Consider the following 17949-nt stretch of genomic DNA (forward strand, 5'->3'; position numbering starts at 1 on the left):
CGAACTGTCTTATACTTCAAACATAGAAAAGAAACATGAAGCCACTCAAAGTGACCAAGTAAAATAATTTCCTTAGAAAAAAAGTCCCAATTTTTCTCTCTCTACTTAAAACATGGTGAAGTTGGCTGTTCTTCCTAAAGCTATTTAAAGGTGGATTCTGGGTAATGGGATTGTTAGCACAGTCCAGCTTTGTTAATAATTTGATTTCTTGAATAAAAGAAAATAAAACTGTCATAATACCTATCCTGAATTGACTCCAGCACACGGTTGTCTTCTCTTGCCAAACGAGGTTGTAAAATTGCAGTTGGAAGCTGATCTGCAGAGAGCCACAGGACCCTTCCTCTTTACCCATGAACACCAATCATGTTTAAGACTCTAGAAAAGTCTGATTTTAAAAAGTCTTTTTTAAAATGTCTGAAGATGAACAAGAAAACAAAAATTTAAATTGAGTGTAACAGTGAAATAACAGCAAACAACTCTATTTACATAAACATGGTTAGCTTGCCATTTCTAAGCACACCTCCTTCTTGACACAAGTCCATCTATTTTAATAAGGTCTTTATATAAAAGACTGTCAGTTCTCTTGCAGCAGCAATGACAGCAATGCACCATTATCTAAGGCATTTAAAAAGTAATTCTTTCCAGTTACTAAATGTAAATATCTTCTCAGGTAATTTGTTGGATGCCACCCAGGCATATCTGATTGTTCATATTCAGAAATAACTGCATGAGGTTGAGCTGACAGGTATCTGACAATCATTATCAACACTTCAGAGTGCGAAGAGATGGATCGCTGCCACACCAGTACATTTCCTCACAGACAGTAACTTTCCTACACTGTCTGCCATGGCCAGCCACGTCCATTCCCTTCATGTTGCTCAGCTCAGGCAATCAGAGCTGTCAGGGTATTTATCTGGATCAAAGATGCTGTCTCAGCTCTTTTCTGAAGTGAACTGTAATGGAAGAGCTCCGAAATTTAAAGGAGGAAAGGAAGAGAGGAAGGGCCCTACAAGCAAGGAATACGCAGCAATCAGACTGCACAATTGTTGAACTGAAGAAAGCCTTCATAGGATTTAACTCTAGGTTCTTCTGTACGCAGTTAAAGTACATGCTTCTGGAGAAACACAACATACTTGTCTTGGGATTCAGCGGAGTTCTGGTGATTCAGGCCCAATGAATTTCTAACCCTGGTCTTAAAGTTTTGGTGAAAAGTTTCACTTCGGTGTTGGTTAAATTGGTGTCTTGCAACCCCTCCCAAAGGCAGCTGCTGCAGGCAGATGATTTCAGTTAGTACTGAAAATCCACGATGTGCTGCTAAATTTGTGTACTGTCCATTGCACTCAAGGAGGCGAGAATCAATCACAGCATTTTAGATATGTCTGTCTCACATACCCAACTTTCATGGCCACTGATGTACTGCTTCATACTGACATTGCCAGATCGATAAACATTACACAGTGCAAGTAAGACCAATGGAAGTAGTTCTGTCTCAGAGTGGACATTTCCTGCTATAAATTATTGGTGTTTGCTTACTTTTGTTTTTAGAGAAAGGCTGAGATTCAAAAACACAATTCAAAGACACAATTCAAAAACACGCTGAAGACTGGGAGCGTCAGAGTGTAACATAGAAGGGCAATAATTTGGCTTCACTGATCACCCCAGGCATCCTACAGGAAGGCCACCTGCAAAACAGTCACCTCCAGCAAGGTGGCAGCCACACAGGGCTGCCAGGCTGCCCAGGGCGTGACAGGACCGTGACTCAGCTAAAGCACAGAGCCAGAGGTGGCTTGATCTTCTTCACCTGTACTGAGCACTGAAAAAAAGCCCAGAAGTCTTTTAGACTCCTATAAAAACAGGTTTTATTAGGGTATTTACAACAATATTTATCTTCTATAGAGATCATGCAATTAGGTAGAACGGAAGTGTAAAGGCTTTATAAATGAGTTTGTGCCACTCCCTGCAAGCTCAGTAGCTTTCTGAGTTACGTTAGACTTTGCACCTTCATCCCTAGGAAGCACTTTCAACCCTCCCCAAGGCCTGGCCAGCTGCTGGCCAGACCCTGCTTCTCCCCAGAGCCTTGTCTGGCTGCAACATGCCCAGCAATGGTGCCCAGCACAGCCCTGCAGCCCCTTCAGCCTGCCCCAGCTGAGCAGCCACCAAACCTCCATCAGGGACAGACCAGCTCCACCTGCCTCCACACAGCTCAGGCTCTTCTTAAAGCAATGCAACAGGTAACCCTAAACCGCACAGAGAACTGCATTACCATCTCCACCATGGTCAAAGGCTGACCTTCTCCAGGTCTCTCTGAACACACACCAGAAAGGGATGTATCTTACATGGGGAGAGGATAGAAAGAACTGCTCACTACTTATTGGAGATATCCTCCAGACACCCCAAAACACCTCACAGGTTGCATCACAAAGCTGCTCAAAGGAAGCCCCCAACAAGCACAGGGAAGGGTTCAGCACTGTTACAGCTCCTATGCAGGTAGCACGGCCAGAGAACAGCAGAAGGAAACATGCTCCCAAGGTCCACGGCTGCTCCTCTCCACGCTCACTGCGGGAGAAGGGATTTGCAACAGGTTGCTTCTTGTCAGTTTAGCAAAATGTAATCATCATTTCCAAATGAGCACAAGGCGCACACCTGCAGAATGCACAGCTGAAATGCCAGCCGTGAGGGACTACGGCAGCCATTCTCCAGGAGAACAAGCTCAAAACCAGTTGCTGGTGAGCACCCCATGAAGTGACAGCCATGCTTTGAACACTGCTGCCATGTTTGCTGCTCCTGCGGGTAGGTCCCCGCTTGCATCCACATGCTGCAGCCGGTGGGTGATCAGGGCCGGGTGCCCCAGGAGAGCTGCCAGGCTGCCCAAGGCATGACAGGGACATGACTCAGTGTTGTGGTTTAGCCCCAGCTGGCAACTAAGCACCACGCAGCCGCTCGCTCACTCACTCACTCCCCACCCAGTGGGATGGGGGAGAGAATAGGGAAAAAATGGTAAAACCTATGGGTTGAGATAAGAACACTTTAGTAGAACAGAAAGGAAGAAAATAATAATGATAATAACAACAATAATAAAATGACAATGATAATAAAAGGATTGGAATATACAAAACAAGTGATGCACAATGCAATTGCTCACCAGTCGGTGCCCAGTGAGTTCCCGAGCCGCTCCCCCAGGCCAACTCCCCCCAGTTTATATACTGGGCATGACGTCACATGGTATGGAATATCCCTTTGGCCAGTTTGGGTCAGCTGTCCTGGCTGTGTCCCCTCCCAACTTCTTGTGCCCCTCCAGCCTTCTTGCTGGCTGGGCATGAGAAGCTGAAAAATCCTTGACTTAGTCTAAACACTGCTTAGCAACAACTAAAAACATCAGTGTGTTATCAATGTTATTCTCATACTAAATCCAAAACACAACACTATACCAGCTACTAGAAAGAAAATTAACTCCATCCCAGCTGAAACCAGGACACTCAGCTAAAGCACAGAGTTGGACTGAGGTGAGCATTTAGGGACTTGAGCATCTCTTGTATTAGGAGAGGCCGAGAGAGCTGAGGCTCTTTAGCTTGGAGAAGAGAAGGTTCAGGGCAATCTTATCGATGTATATAAATACCTGAAGGGAAGGTGCAAAGAGAACAGAGCCAGGCTCTTTTCAGTGGTGCCCAGTGACAGGAGGAGAGGCTATGGACACAAACTGAAACAGAGGAAGGTCCCTCTGAACATTAGGAAACATTTTTCCACGGTGAGGGCGACTGAACACTGGCACAGATTGCCCAGAGAGGTTGTGGTGTTTCCCTTAATGGAGATACTCAAAAGCTGTCTGGGCACAGTTCTGGGCAACCTGCTCTGGTTGGCCCTGCTTGAGCAGGGGAGTTGGACAAGGTGACTTCTAGAGGTCCCTTCCAACCTCACCCTTCTGTGATTCTGTGGATATGTCTCAATCTTCACCCATATTGAATTCTGCAAAGATGCCCAGGAGGCTTTTAGCCTCACAGGAAAAAACAGGTTTTATTAAATATAAATGGCAATTCTTACCTTCTTACTATTCATTTTTTCATACTTGTCACTCCATTATTGTTGCAATCAATACATTGCAATGGAGAGTGTTGCACCACCTTTTACATTTCTCTCTGACACAACTGACTCTCCACATCTTTCTTCAAAGATAACCCCCAAATCCACATCCTGAACACATTTCCTATCCCCTTCCCTTATTGCATGTGGCTACTTGCTTGTCAGCTCTGCAGGAGAAGACATTTGTGACAGGCTCCTTAGTGTTAGTTCAAGAAAATAATGTACATTGCTTCCCCAAGGAACACTAACAGGAAGGCTGCCTCCTGTTGGGGCTTTCTAAGTACTTTCATCTGAACAAAACCATTCCCAATAACATTGGACTAGCCACAGAAGAGATTTGTTTTTTGCATTTCAGTATTTTAGCAAAGGCTGACCATGAAGGAGCACCATTACTCTCTGGAAGAGTCACTCTCAAGGAAGGACAACTCAAAATCAGACACTGGTAAACATCCAGTGAGGTGATAGCAATGGCTTGAAAACCACGGCCACGTTTAACAAGGTTACAGACAAGTCACATCCTGCATCTGCACACCCTGATTCATGCAACAGCATGGCAGGGTGCTCCAGGGAGCTGCCAGGGAGTAAAACCACCATGACTCAGCTAAAACATTGAGGTGCATGGCCCTCAGTCATGACCCACACTGCATCCAAAAAAAAAAAAAAGCTTTTCAACTCCCATAAAGTCAGGTTTTATATGGCTATAAATTATGATAGTTATCTTTCTGCATGCACATAAAGCAATCTGGTAAAACAGAACAGAAATGCCTAAACAAAAAGCCTGTACACATAACTGTGTCCCTCCGGCAGATCCGCCCTGACAGCCCATGCTGTGGCTGAATTGCCAAAATCACTCCCTGCTCCTCCTTGGCCCCCAGGAAGTTCACTCCAAAATTGTTAAGGTCTTAGAAGAAAGTTTTAGAGGAAGGAAAAGTGCTGAAGACTCTGTCTAGGCACCTGGTTAAAAAAAAAAAAAAAAGAAAAGGCCAATTATGGTCGGTTTTTATACCTTTCAGACCAAGATTTGATGTAATTAAAGGTAAGTTATAGCTCAATCTCAACATTTTCTAGTCTGTTCTAGTCTGTTATGTGATTTTAGTCAGCCTGTATTGCTGTAGCACTCAAGCGTCTTTACTAATAAATTAAGCAATAGGTATATGTCATAGGTTTGCTGTAAAAGTTTATCAATGTAATCAGAGGTCAGCACAGAAGAGTAGTGTGGTCATTTCTGGCCTTAAAATCAATGTACCATTATCGATTTTATAAAATCCATACAGATTTGTTTCTGTCTTTTTTCTGTAGATCTTGCTCTCTCTTTTCTGTCAAATCCCTCCAATCTCTTGCAGTAGCTTTGTTTTTTTGTTTTTTGGGGGGTTGCTTTGGTGTTTTTTTCATATGTGTTTTCAATAGAAGAGACCTCCTCGCACTGCTCTAGCTTGAGCATACAGGAGTTGTCATGTCAGTTTGAAAATTTTGTTTCCCTGCCTACATTTTGCTTCTCTCTCTCTGCTTCATATCAATTTGGTATCCTTTTCATTCTGCAAAGTGTGATGACATCCAAGGCAGCTGGAAGTTGACAGTAAAGCTTGGTTAAACCAATGGTTTAGAAACCAGGCCAAGGAGAGCAAGAAGAGATCTGTTCAAATATAAACCTAGAATGTGAATCTGCCAATCAACTGAAAATACTGTCCTGTAAAAGCAGCTTAAATAATGCAAGTGCACAAACAAAAATTTTAACAAATCACATCAAACATTGTGGTTAGAATGCACTAGTGGCACAATAATTCACAGTTGCCTGTATATTTTGATAGGCAAACATTATCAGTCCAAGCATAAAATATTTGATTCTCCCTCACTCACACTGTACAACTCACAAGAAGACACCAGTGGAACTTGCACAACATGGAAACTGGTAGTCAGGGGTCAACAATGAGCAAGAAGGAGTTTATAGCAATATAAGCAAAAGAAAAAAGAAGACTCAAGAAGCAGAGAATCCCTACTCTGATAGACACAAAGCGTAGGCTCTGTGACCTGTGAGATGCCTAAGGTAGGGTGTTGAAATTAAATTAGCTTTCTAACATGAAGCACCTTTTCCTTGAGACAGCTGAGAGCTAAGTAGCCTGGCCCTTCCAGGCCCCTGGCTCTTGATTTCTGAGGCACTCTGTATAGCTTCCTGCAGCCTTTAAAAGTCAGCCCTCTGAATGCATTTTGACCCTAAAAATAACAAGCAGGGGGGTTATTTGGACTAAAGCACTAGCTGCAGACAAGCTGTGGTCACAAATCCCTTCTGCAGCCTCCGACATCCTACTGATGCTGGCTGATATTTTAATTGAGCACAGGGAACCGATGCCTTCACACGGACTGACGCAGGCGGGGAGCAGCACGGCAGCCCACCCCTCTGCAAAGACAGGGAACGCAGAATCTATGTGAAGGTAAGACCACGTTCCCTTTTAATGAATTCCTCTGCAAACAGCGGGTGAGCCTAATATTTTCTAGGATAAAAGACGGAAATTTCAGTCCATTTGTCACTACTTGAGAGTAACTGAGAAAATCCTTCACCGGCCTGGACACCCATTGCCTCACGCAGCAATTCACCCATCAGGCTCTCTCCAGGGCAGAAGAACACAGGCAAAGTGCCAAGTTCCTCACTGAGGCATTCGCTTTTAGCTTGTTCGGTGCAAACCCAACCAACCAACCAACCATCCTCCCGCCATCAGGCTTCTGTGGCCAACCAAAACCCCAAAATCACGAGCACCTTGGGTCTCGCATCTAACGGAACCCCGGCGGAGGCGGGGGGGCGGGGGGCGGCCCCGCCTCTTAAAGCGCCTTCGGGCGGCGGCAGGCACGCACGCACGGAAAGACAGACGGACGGACAGACACCCGCAGACACCATGGCGAGCCCCTGCGTGGAGCTGAGCAACAAGATGAAGATGCCCACCCTGGGGCTGGGCACGTGGCAGGTACCGGGGCGGGCCGGAGGACGCGGGGCCGGCGGACGGTGCGGAGATGAGAAGGGGAAAAGAAAAAAAGAAAAAAAAAAAAAAAAAGAAGAACCGCCACCCAAACCGGGGCTGCCGCGCAAGCCACGGCCCTGCGTGGGGGCCCCGGGGGAGGTCGGTCTCGCAGCCCCGCGATGGCGGCCGCTTGTGTAACCGGGCAGGCGGCCAAGCGGCGGCGGCGGGAGAAGAGGGCTCGGGGAGCAAAAAGCAGAGAGAAAAAAAGGCAAAAAAATAGAACAGGGGTTGAAGAAGGTGGAGAGAGGGAGAAAAAAAAAAAAAGAGAAAGGGATGCAAAAGAAGAAACAACAACAACAAAAGGACCAAAAGTAGATTGCGAAAGGCTGCCTGGCTCGGCGCTTGCAGCTCGCAGCCCTGGGATGGATGGGGTCACTGGCTGATGGGAACCTTGTGCCACGGAACTGCCTTCCTGGGGAAGGGTTTGGGGAAGGTAAACTGGCAAAACTGGTTGGGCAACACTGAGAGCAAATAAGGGGAAATGATAGTGGGCGTGGCGCTGCTGGAAATGGCAGGGTCAAAGCGTCTCGCAGGAACTAAGTCCTTTCTGCTCTGCTCCCTTTCCCTACAAAAATGCTGTTTGCCTGGAAAGCTGAAGCTCTCTTTAAATGCAGGTGACAGGGAAACTGCAGCAGCAGCTGGAAACAGGGACTTTGTGGAGCTATCGCAGCAGCGAGTGCTGGCAGAAGGCCATGGAAGAGCTCATGGTTTAATTGTGTTTGCTTTCAGGCTCCTCCGGGAAAGGTGGAAGAGGTGGTGAAGTTTGCTATTGATGCAGGCTACCGCCTCTTTGACTGTGCCTATTTCTACCAGAATGAAAATGAAATAGGGAATGCAATCCAGCAGAAGATCAAGGAAGGGGCTGTGAAACGGGAAGACCTCTTCATTGTCACTAAGGTACAAGGCTGCAGGATTATTAGGGCATTTAGCTTTTCTTGAAGAGAAACCTTTGTCCCATCTGTAAAGTAAGTCAAGGACCTATTCCCTTCTCTGACGTTCACTTCGTGGCTGTCTTGTTGTGTGCTATAAATTCCATCCTTTATTTGCAATTTGGACTGAGCTTTGTCAGGAAACATTGACAACTTAGGACAGATAGTGTGGCTGTTGCTGATCTAATAATTTCCTTGCATCTATTAAGTCACTTAATTATACTGAAGGTTCATTTGCACACACCCTAGAAAGATCAGAAAAAAAAGACAAGACAGATGTCTGAACTCAGAGGTGCTGTACTACTTACTGGTGTGTAAGACATTTGAAAATGGTGTAATGTACAAAATGTAAGCCTGAAAAGGAATGGAAATTAAAGCATGGGACTTCAGTCTGAAGTATTTTACATGTATTTACTCCATTCCTTTATCTCACCCACTTGTCTCAGCAATGCTCTTTACCAAAAAGTAAGAACACTTCAACTAGAAAACTTATGACTTGGGGGTTTCACTAGCAAAACCAGAAAACATTGAGTATAACTAAGCTTTTCCACATACTCTTCGTTTTTGTTAAAGAATGGGTTTTAATTTGAATAATACTTGCAAGTTCTGTTTAAATTACTTGAATTTTCATTTCAAAAGTGAAGTAAAATTGACAACAGTTCTCTCCGTGGCCAGTTAAAAGGGACAGAAGGAGGGTAGCTATGAGTTGCTTGATACTCAAAATTTAGGCTGAAAAAAAAAAATTAAATTCTAACACTAACAGCTTTGCTGTGCCAGTGTCGTGGTTTAACCCCAGCCAGCAACTAAACACCACGCAGCCGCTCACTCACTCGCCCCCACCCAGTGGGATGGGGGAGAAAATCGGGAAAAGAAGCAAAACCCATGGGTTGAGATAAGAACGGTTTAATAGGACAGAAAAGAAGAAACTAATAATGATAATGATAACACTAATAAAATGACAACAGTAATAATGAAAGGATTGGAATGTACAAATGATGCGCAGTGCAATTGCTCACCACCCGCCGACCGACACCCAGCCAGTCCCCGAGCAGTGATTCCCTGCCCCCACTTCCCCATTCCTATACTGGATGGGACATCACATGGTATGGAATACACTGTTGGCCAGTTTGGGTCAGGTGCCCTGGCTGTGTCCTGTGCCAACTTCTTGTGCCCCTCCCACTTTCTCGCTGGCTGGGCATGAGAAGCTGAAAAATCCTTGACTTTAGTCTAAACACTACTGAGCAACAACTGAAAACATCAGTGTTATCAACATTCTTCGCATACTGAACTCAAAACATAGCACTGTACCAGCTACTAGGAAGACAGTTAACTGAAACCAGGACAGCCAGATACAGCTGGCATAGTGTTACATTTATTTCTGAGAATCTCTTTTCATAACTAGGAATACTGACTGTCCACCTTCATGACTGACTCCCTTATTTGTGGTATGGTTGTCCTACCTTATCATTAGAATATTGGCACCCTTGTCTTCAGCATGCACTGAGTAGGTGGGGAGGGAGTTGTCCTCCTAGACCACTGAGGGAGAAGCTTCTGGCCTGTGGAAGCTGTAGAGTCACAGTCGGGCTTGGTTTCTTCCCACAGCTGTGGAACACGTTTCACGAGAGGTCCTTGGTTAAGGTAGCATGCAAGAAGAGCCTCGCTGCACTGCAACTGGACTACCTCGACCTCTACCTGATACACTTCCCTATGGGATTCAAGGTAGTCCTGCTCTACATCCCTCTTCTCCTTACCTGGCTAGAAACATGGTGCATTCGCTCATCTATGCTGTGAGCATCTGCATTATGCACAGGGATATGCTATGGTTCATTTGGCTCATCCCTGAACCTGGTGGTAGCAAGCATTCAGGCATTAACTAGGTAGTGGTATGTTTCAGCATGTGGGTCTGGCTTTCCATGCCTGCGGGAGTGAGATAGTTGTAGGTATGAGCACTGCTAAGGAGCCGGCTGGGTGTTCAGGGAGACTGTAATCAACACAGTTTGGGATCGTGGCCTTCTGCTGGGCCAGAACATGAACATCCCAGGTTTTGGAGATGCTGGCTTGATCTAGAGTAACCAACAGTGAAAAATGAAGCACAGTGCAGAAAGAACATGCTTCTTTTTACCCCAATCTACACCTGTATAAAATAAATAAAAACTGTAGAATAAAGGTAGGGGGGTGTCTGTTCCCTCCTCTCTAGATCTGCCTAAGTTACATAATTACTACTAATCCCCGCTCTTCGTTTGCAGGGATTGATTTGTAGAAATATGGCCCTCATCCAAAAGAGAATATGGATGAACATGCATAATTTTTAGTTACGCGAGGTATTTAAATAATCTGCCAACTTGCTGCCTATAAATCCAGCCAGAAGGGCTAGTAAACAGTAGGAAATTCAACTCTTAAAGAAGGTCTGTGTATTATCTGCCTTGAAATAACAGGCTGGTGAAGAACTGCATCCTGTGGATGACAAGGGTATGAGTGTCCCCAGTGATACAGATTTCCTGGACACATGGGAGGTAAGTTAATGTTTGCTCTTCAGAGCAGGTGTCAGCACTAAAGATGGAGCAGAGATCTGTGTGCACAATGAAATTAAGGGATAGGTTTGGGTACAGAGGATAGTCACATAAAATGGTATTTCATGACCAGAATGAGCAGAGCTGCTGCTACCTTTTGTCTGGGGGAGAAAGAGGGGGATGTCTTTACTAAGACTACAGAGGAGGTGCTGTCACTAAAATAATATATGAATACACACAATGGTAGAACCGAAGCATGGATTAATCCAGGTGTGGCTGTTAATTTACTGAGTATTTCATACAGATAGGGAATTCTCACACTTTTCAGCGTTGGGCATCAGCATCTCAGGCTGTCTTTCAATCCTCCTTTCCTCGTGGACTGGGAGGATTCAGGGACTGCTCCTGCTACCTCTACCTCTGTGATGCTGCAGCTCTAGAAATTAATAGTTTTGTCTACAATAGCAGATTACAGTTGCAAGAAAGTATTTTGAGGTAATTGAGTTTAAGCTACCATCCTTCCTGCTGCGTTCTGCCAACTCAGAGGTAGTGTGAAGGTAGGGGAGGAGTTGGAGGGGTCTCCCTTGCTTTTTTAGCTCTGGTAGAATGATCCCCAAAGAAGCCAAAGCAAAAGAACTTCACTTCCCACTACAAAATGGTTGGCTAAGCCATTCTTCTTATATTACTTTCGCATCTGCAGTAGGACATAAAGCATACAGATTACACAAGTTGCAAAGACTATTTTTTTTTATTATTTGAGATACGGTTATTTAATCTAGTGTGAGTTGTCTGTTGGTTTACCACTAGCTTTAGGGAAATAAAATAGTATAGTTCGTAGTAATACCACCTCATAAACATACATTGGTTGTCCTTACTCATTAGGCCATGGAAGAGCTGGTGGATGCTGGTCTGGTAAAAGCCATTGGTATCTCCAACTTTAACCATGAGCAGATTGAAAGAATCTTGAACAAGCCGGGACTGAAATACAAGCCAGTAAATAACCAGGTAAGATTTTTGTTTCCATTGGTGTCAACTAACCTTGGAATATTCCCAAATATATTCATGCTACACTTCAGCTCTAAAACTGACTTCTGCCATGACCTTTAAATAGTTCTGGTGCCATGGAAAGATCTCACAAAGTGCTAGGTATCTCTGGTTGACTGGAAGACCCTTCATGCCAGTGCTGCCTGTGATATGCAAGGCTTTGGTACAGTGTCAGTCTTGTTGGTTTTTATCTGACAGGGATCTCAACAGAAACATTTTTTGTAGACTTGTGTGTATATAATGCAGTGGAGATTTGAGAGCATTATCATACAAAACAGCATGGATTATGCATATCACAGTAATATGAAACAGATGAGAATATTTCATTTTTAGACATTGGAAAACAGCGAAAGTATCCATTAACTTGTATAGGACCTTGTGACTTTCTGCTACGCATCTTCTTTCACACTCCTAAGTACTACTTCGACTTGGATGTCACATCCCAAGTTGCCACAGGCCCGTTTCTTCCAGCCTTGGGATAACCAGCAAAATCCCCACTGCAAGCTACTGCACAGCATAAGAATGTACAAGAATGCTCCAACTCATTCGCTGGACTTTCTTATTTTTCAACATAAAATAAACCACTTCACTGAACCTCATTTTAGAAAGGAGGGTTGAAGTATACAATTACTTAACAAATTCTCGCCACATACCTCATGAATGAAATCACAGGACAGCAGGGGCATCCGGATCTTCTGACTTTCTTCCATACGTGACTTCTTTGCACTTGGGTGCTGAATGTACATCTCTGCCAGCTTGGGAATATCCAGGGAAATCTCTACACTGGGTCCTGTGCAGGCACAGAGCTGCCTGTACTGCGGTGCCAGGCTTGGGGCTAGTGTGTATGCCAGCCAGACTTAGCACAAGGGGGACATAGAACTTGGAAAGATTTTACTGAGGGTTATAAAATTCTGGTGGGGACGGACCCAACTAACCCCACATTAAAAGCTGCACCAACTTCAACAGGTTGAAGAACTTCAGGCTTTGACTCCAGTTTGCTTCTCCATGGGTGTGCCAGTGCCACATGCCGTTGTTACAGTAGTTGCCTAATCTAGCTCGGGTCTAAATAAACTACTGTACGTGGATTTCATATCACCATGCCTGGTAGCAAAGCTATAGCATTTAGAAACGGTTGGATATGTGCATGATGCCACATTATGCAGTGTAGACATAGCCCTGTGGTCATCCTATGGCTTGTGACAAGTTGAGCAGCATCCCCATATAGGCTCCTGTTGCTTCCAGTTAAAGGATGTCTTGCCCGAATGGCTGGTCACAACATGATCTGAGCTGACCTAGGGAAGCTTATCTCCCCAGGCTTCTTCAGTAATCAGGGAGACTCCTTGAGGAGAGGAGAGGTCAGGTGACTCAGAGCAGAAACTAAGCATCAGGTATTCTGAGCTGCCCCTCTGAAGATGCAGTCCTGCTCTGCAGTAGTCCAGGAAGACTGATTTCCCCAATTCCTGACACAGATAGCCCTTCCACTCTTCTCATCTGTTTCTCACTATCTTTGTGTAATATGTAGTATGAGGAAGCCCTATTCTCTGTGCTAGGCTTCTAGATATTGCTGTGATGTGAATAACTTTTATAAGATAGATTTTAGTCATGGTATTGGGAGTCTTTTCTTCACGTTTTCTGTGACCCAAGAGGAATTAAAATGTTATGCTCTGGAGCCCAGTACAGTCTGCCTCTGTATCAGCCTTCATGTTTCTGTGCTTGCAGATCGAATGTCATCCATACCTAACCCAGGAAAAGTTGATCGAGTACTGTAAATCCAAAGGGATTGCTGTGACTGCGTACAGCCCCCTTGGCTCTCCTAACCGCCCGTGGTAAGAAAGCATTGCAGCCTTTCTGCACAGAAAACAATGCATTTGCAACTTGAATCTTTGAGGCAAATGATGCAAATAATGCAGGTATAATGAGAAAAGTGCTGTTGCCTTGTTGCAGATTATTTCACACAAAATGTCAGGCTTCCTGCAGGGAAACTAATATCTTTCTGCCATCAATATCCTAGCTTTTGTTTTTAATAGGGCCAAGCCAGGGGAACCCGTGCTGCTGGATGATCCCAGGATTAAAGAGATTGCAGTTAGACATGATAAAACCCCTGCCCAGGTGAGTGGGGTTGTCAGGGCACACTATTCCCCCTCCTCAGACATTTTTACAGGCTGATGGCCAGTCTGAGCAGATGCTGCCCTCTCTAGAGATACAGTATAATGGGGCTGCGCTGCGCTTGACTCTTCATACTGCCCCAGTTCTTACCAGCATTCATACAAGTTATCAGGTGTTTTCTAAGAGGTCTCAAGTGCTGAGTTTTAGGGGGGCTGATCAGCAGTGGTATGTGCTTACCTGAAGTGTTCCCCTTCCTAGGGCAATTTCCTCTGCTCCCAGAGAGAAGCGCTTGCTCCTGGAGAAACCCTTTCCTCTGAGGTTTACTTACAAATCATCAAGCCAACTTGTTATTCCTTTCTCCAGCTAAGTTAGCTAAGTTATTCTTCAGAGAAGCCCTGTAATTTGCTGACTTACTTGATTGCTCCCTGTTTGTTGATGTTCATAAAGAATCATTGAAAGTTGCTTGATTATTCAAGATGAATTTTTTTTCTCTGTTAGTTGCTAGTCACACAAATGAGTTCTTGCCCAGGGTGTGCAGAAACTGCACTTCAAACCCATACCTTCACAAGCAATCACCCACAGTATATTTTAAGACGGGCAGAGCAGGACCAAAAATTGTATGCAACAGTCCTCTTTTGAGGGAGAGAAACTTTTAAAATCTATAAATATGTTTTTCCTTTTAAGGACTTCACAAAACTTAGCCTAGGTGAGGTACTTACCAGTAAGCCCAAAATAATCTGCAGTATCTTTATGCTCATTTGGTCTGAGCACCTATATAATGCAAGCCAGAAGCATCATCATCTCTCTCCTCCCCTCCTACCATAAAGGAAAACAAAACAAATCCAGGAGAAGCAAGGATGTAGAAACAACATAGGCCAGAAACAATTATAGTTTGTCAGTAGACTGCAAGCAAATGCTGGCACATCAAACTCCTGCGTGCGAACTGGTAGAGTCTTCCAAAGAGTGAACATGGTTGTAGAAAAAGAAATTGGTTTGTGCATGAAAAAAAAAAAAGGTAAGAGAACACGAAATGCATTTGAACAGATTTCTTGGTACCCCTGTGTTCATGCTCCTCCTTGCCCTTTCCTAGATTCTGATCCGGTTTCTTATCCAAAGAGACGTGATTGTCATTCCCAAGTCTGAAAAACCACAGCGTGTTGAGGAAAACATCAAGGTGAAGTTTCCATCGGGACTGCTGCCACCTTTTTACACAGGATAGGCACCCACACCCATATCTCCTCCCTGTTTCAAGCAGCACCTAAGAGGCATTGGAAGGGGAGCACAGAGATGGAAAATTGGGGCTCAGCACTACCTAATCATCCACACTTGTTCTCTGGGGAAAAGCGTTTTGTTCCGGCCAGGAGAGAAATAGGTTACACCAGGGTGGTCTGAGCTCTGCTTCCCTGGAAAGGGAATCCCAGTTTTGGACTTACCCTCTGGGAAATGCTTAGTGAGCTCCTCTTTAGGGTGTAAAAGAACAAATTGTAAACACCAGGCCTGTTAGGGTTCATGTCTCACTTGGAGGCTGTGGTTCCCCTTGCCAGGGAGATTCAGCTGGATGCTTGCTGATAAGGCCTAGCATCTTAGATGATATCTTGGTGTTACTTTCAATTCATGCTGCTACATTTTGGACTTATTTCTCCTATGAACCACCAGCAAGAATTCTTATATGATTGATTAACTGTGAGAAAACTATTTGCAGTTGGTACCCAGTAGTCCTCTGTCGTACCAGAAATATTTACGGCTAGTTCCAGTGTTTGTGACAAATCAAGTAATCCATCCTTAGCACCTTAAGTTTTCTGTCTGTGCATTACAACACAAACTGCAGTGGTGTTTGCAGTCAACCACCCAGAACTGTAAGACATTGCTATGAACAGCACCTCAGAGAGAAAAGGACTGTCTTGATAACTTCAAGGGTAAATCGGTATTTGGCTGAGAAATAAGAGGATTTCTTAAGTATGCTTAGTGTGGATGCAGTATGTTCCTACCTCAAGTCATAAATGCATGAAGTACACTTTGTAGCTAACTATTTATGAACCTAAGTAAAAAGGGCTTGCTTTTTTTTTTTTTTTTCCCCTGCTAGGTGTTTGACTTTGAACTGTCTAAAAAGGAGATGGATGTCATCCTCAGCTTTAACAGAAACTGGAGGGCAGTTCCAGTGCTCAAGTATGTTCCTTACTATCCACTAGGCCTATCTCTATCTGTATTTTCATCCCCCATATCTTGAAAACACACATGACCAAAACCAGAGAGAGCTCGTATCTTAAGCCCTGGACCCTAGGTAATGAGACATATCCTGGAACTGACAGCAGGAGGGAGATTCATTCAGGGCATTCCCTTCAGCACCTTGGTGTTGCATGTGCTTTCTCACAAGCCTGTGTTCAACTTAATGACAGTAGCAAAACTTGAGTGCATCGGCAGTGGCAGGGGACACTGCAGTAGGGAAATGCTGCTGAAGATACTTTCTACAATACTTAAATAACCAGTTCTTTCTCTTCTCAGAGCTGTCAATCACAAGGACTACCCATTCAAAGCAGAATATTAATACCAGTGGTTTCAGCGAGACCTCTGTGTAACTCCTTCCAGATTAGAAGATGTCTTCTGCAGCATGGTCTTGATTTCTTCTTCTGTACTTGACAATCATTACAAGCACTTACTTGTCCTCCTTTTTTAGGAGACCACTAGCTGGTATAAGAATGCATCAATAGGGATGGGTCTTTTGTAAAGATGGTTAGCAGAAATCTGATTTTGATTAATAGTAAAAAGACAATGTCTCTTCATTTCCTTTTTCCCTTGTTTTCCTTAATTAAAGACATGTTTAACAAAAAACTCTGGTTACTCACATGATTTTTTTTATATGTTATTTCCAGTGCAGTCAGTCATACTGGCTCATGAGTTGCTGTCAAGGAATGCTGTCCTTAATTACTTTGCTTTTTACATAGTTGTGATTTTTTATACTGTGAATTTCTAATGCTTTAAAATTTTATATTAATAAAGTTTGAATAACAACAAAACTTAATCAGTGTAGTGCTTAAATTGTTTCATACATTTAGTTATAAAAGCATACCTGAAGTCTGTTTAAGTTTTGATAGAGATAGAAATGAGCTGCTATAATTCCTGTACAAGGACAATACATAGAGAGTACTTCGTGGCTTATGCATCAAACAGGATCGTGCTCTAGCTAGAACCTAAAGAACAAAGTTGTGCTTATTACCTCACATAGCCCTCCCTCTGAACACTCAGAAATTAAACTCTTGTGTGATTAGCGGTGAGAAGTTGAAGATAGCATCATATGCAGTGATAACACATGTTAAAATTGACCCAGCCCAACATAAGGGCTACCTCCAAAATCAGACTGACTTGTTCTGGAAGTCTCAAACACAAAATCATATTTTTGCAACTCTGCTGGCAGCATTCAGAACAATTTATCCAGACAAGGGTTAGCTTTATCTAAGGAAAACATAGAAAAACTTTTAAAAACACAAAAGCAAACCCTGAGGTAGACACACAATTGCTTTAAAGTACTTTCAGGTTGATAACGCTAGGCCAAAGCAAAGGCAGGCTTCAAAAAGGCTCTTTTGTGGCATTCTGCACACTGACAAGAGAAAGTCTGGCTAGGATGCCGAGTGAGCTGCAGGAAAGCATGACCAGAAACTAAGGTGACAATTTGGTATTGTCTGAAAAGTCATCACCTCCTAACGGTATTGAAACACCAAAAAAACTTGCAGCACTGCCAAGTCAGCCACGAGCATTTGTCTTTGGCAATTCTGCCAGGAGGTGGTGCCAGCTGGTGGGAACAAACCATAACGGCACCACTTTACAGTATTTCCCTAAAAGTAAAACTGATCATGCCCAGCAGGCTTCCACGCTCTCAGAAAAGGCAATAACCAGGAGCAAAAGAAACTTATCTACATCAACAAGGAAAAGCGTCACTTCAGCAAAGCTTGCAGAGAAATGTAGCAACGCAGTCAGTCAATGCGAGGCAGGAGAACAGGCACGCTTTCAAGCATACAAGCTCTTCTCAGGTTAAATTAGGCAGCATCTGACTATTTCTTCTCCGGTAGTTCAGAAAGTTGTGCTTGCTGCAGCCTTCCCTGTGCTTCCCGTGGAGCTGGCAGCAGCCTGGGGGGCCTCTTTCCGATGACCATGACCTGGTTAGACCATTAGAGCAAAAATGAAGGAGACAGGAGGGCGACAGGAGAGTCAGCAGCTCCCCAGGCTCGGTCCCTGTGATCATCCACGCCTGGAAGCACATCCCACCGAGGCAGACAGAAG

General features: G+C 44.2%; 1 protein-coding gene across 5 annotated transcripts; it reads left to right on the forward strand.

Moving 5' to 3' along the window:
- Positions 1-6867: 6867 nt before the first annotated feature.
- LOC128142787 (aldo-keto reductase family 1 member B1-like) lies at positions 6868-16688 on the forward strand. Of its 5 annotated transcripts, XM_052789237.1 has the most exons (10): positions 6868-7034; positions 7818-7985; positions 9620-9736; positions 10453-10530; positions 11407-11529; positions 13288-13394; positions 13596-13677; positions 14765-14848; positions 15758-15840; positions 16177-16688. In XM_052789237.1, exons 1-10 carry the CDS (start codon positions 6966-6968, stop codon positions 16217-16219), a joined length of 954 nt encoding a protein of 317 aa, XP_052645197.1. In that variant the 5' UTR covers positions 6868-6965; the 3' UTR covers positions 16220-16688. The 5 variants fall into 5 exon arrangements, with proteins under 5 accessions (XP_052645197.1, XP_052645201.1, XP_052645196.1 ...); XM_052789241.1 differs by lacking the exon at positions 14765-14848; XM_052789236.1 differs by lacking the exon at positions 16177-16688 and having other exon boundaries at positions 15758-16164.
- The last annotated feature ends 1261 nt before the right edge of the window (positions 16689-17949 follow it).

The sequence above is a fragment of the Harpia harpyja genome, chromosome 6, assembly GCF_026419915.1.
Source record: "Harpia harpyja isolate bHarHar1 chromosome 6, bHarHar1 primary haplotype, whole genome shotgun sequence".
Lineage (NCBI taxonomy): Eukaryota > Metazoa > Chordata > Aves > Accipitriformes > Accipitridae > Harpia > Harpia harpyja.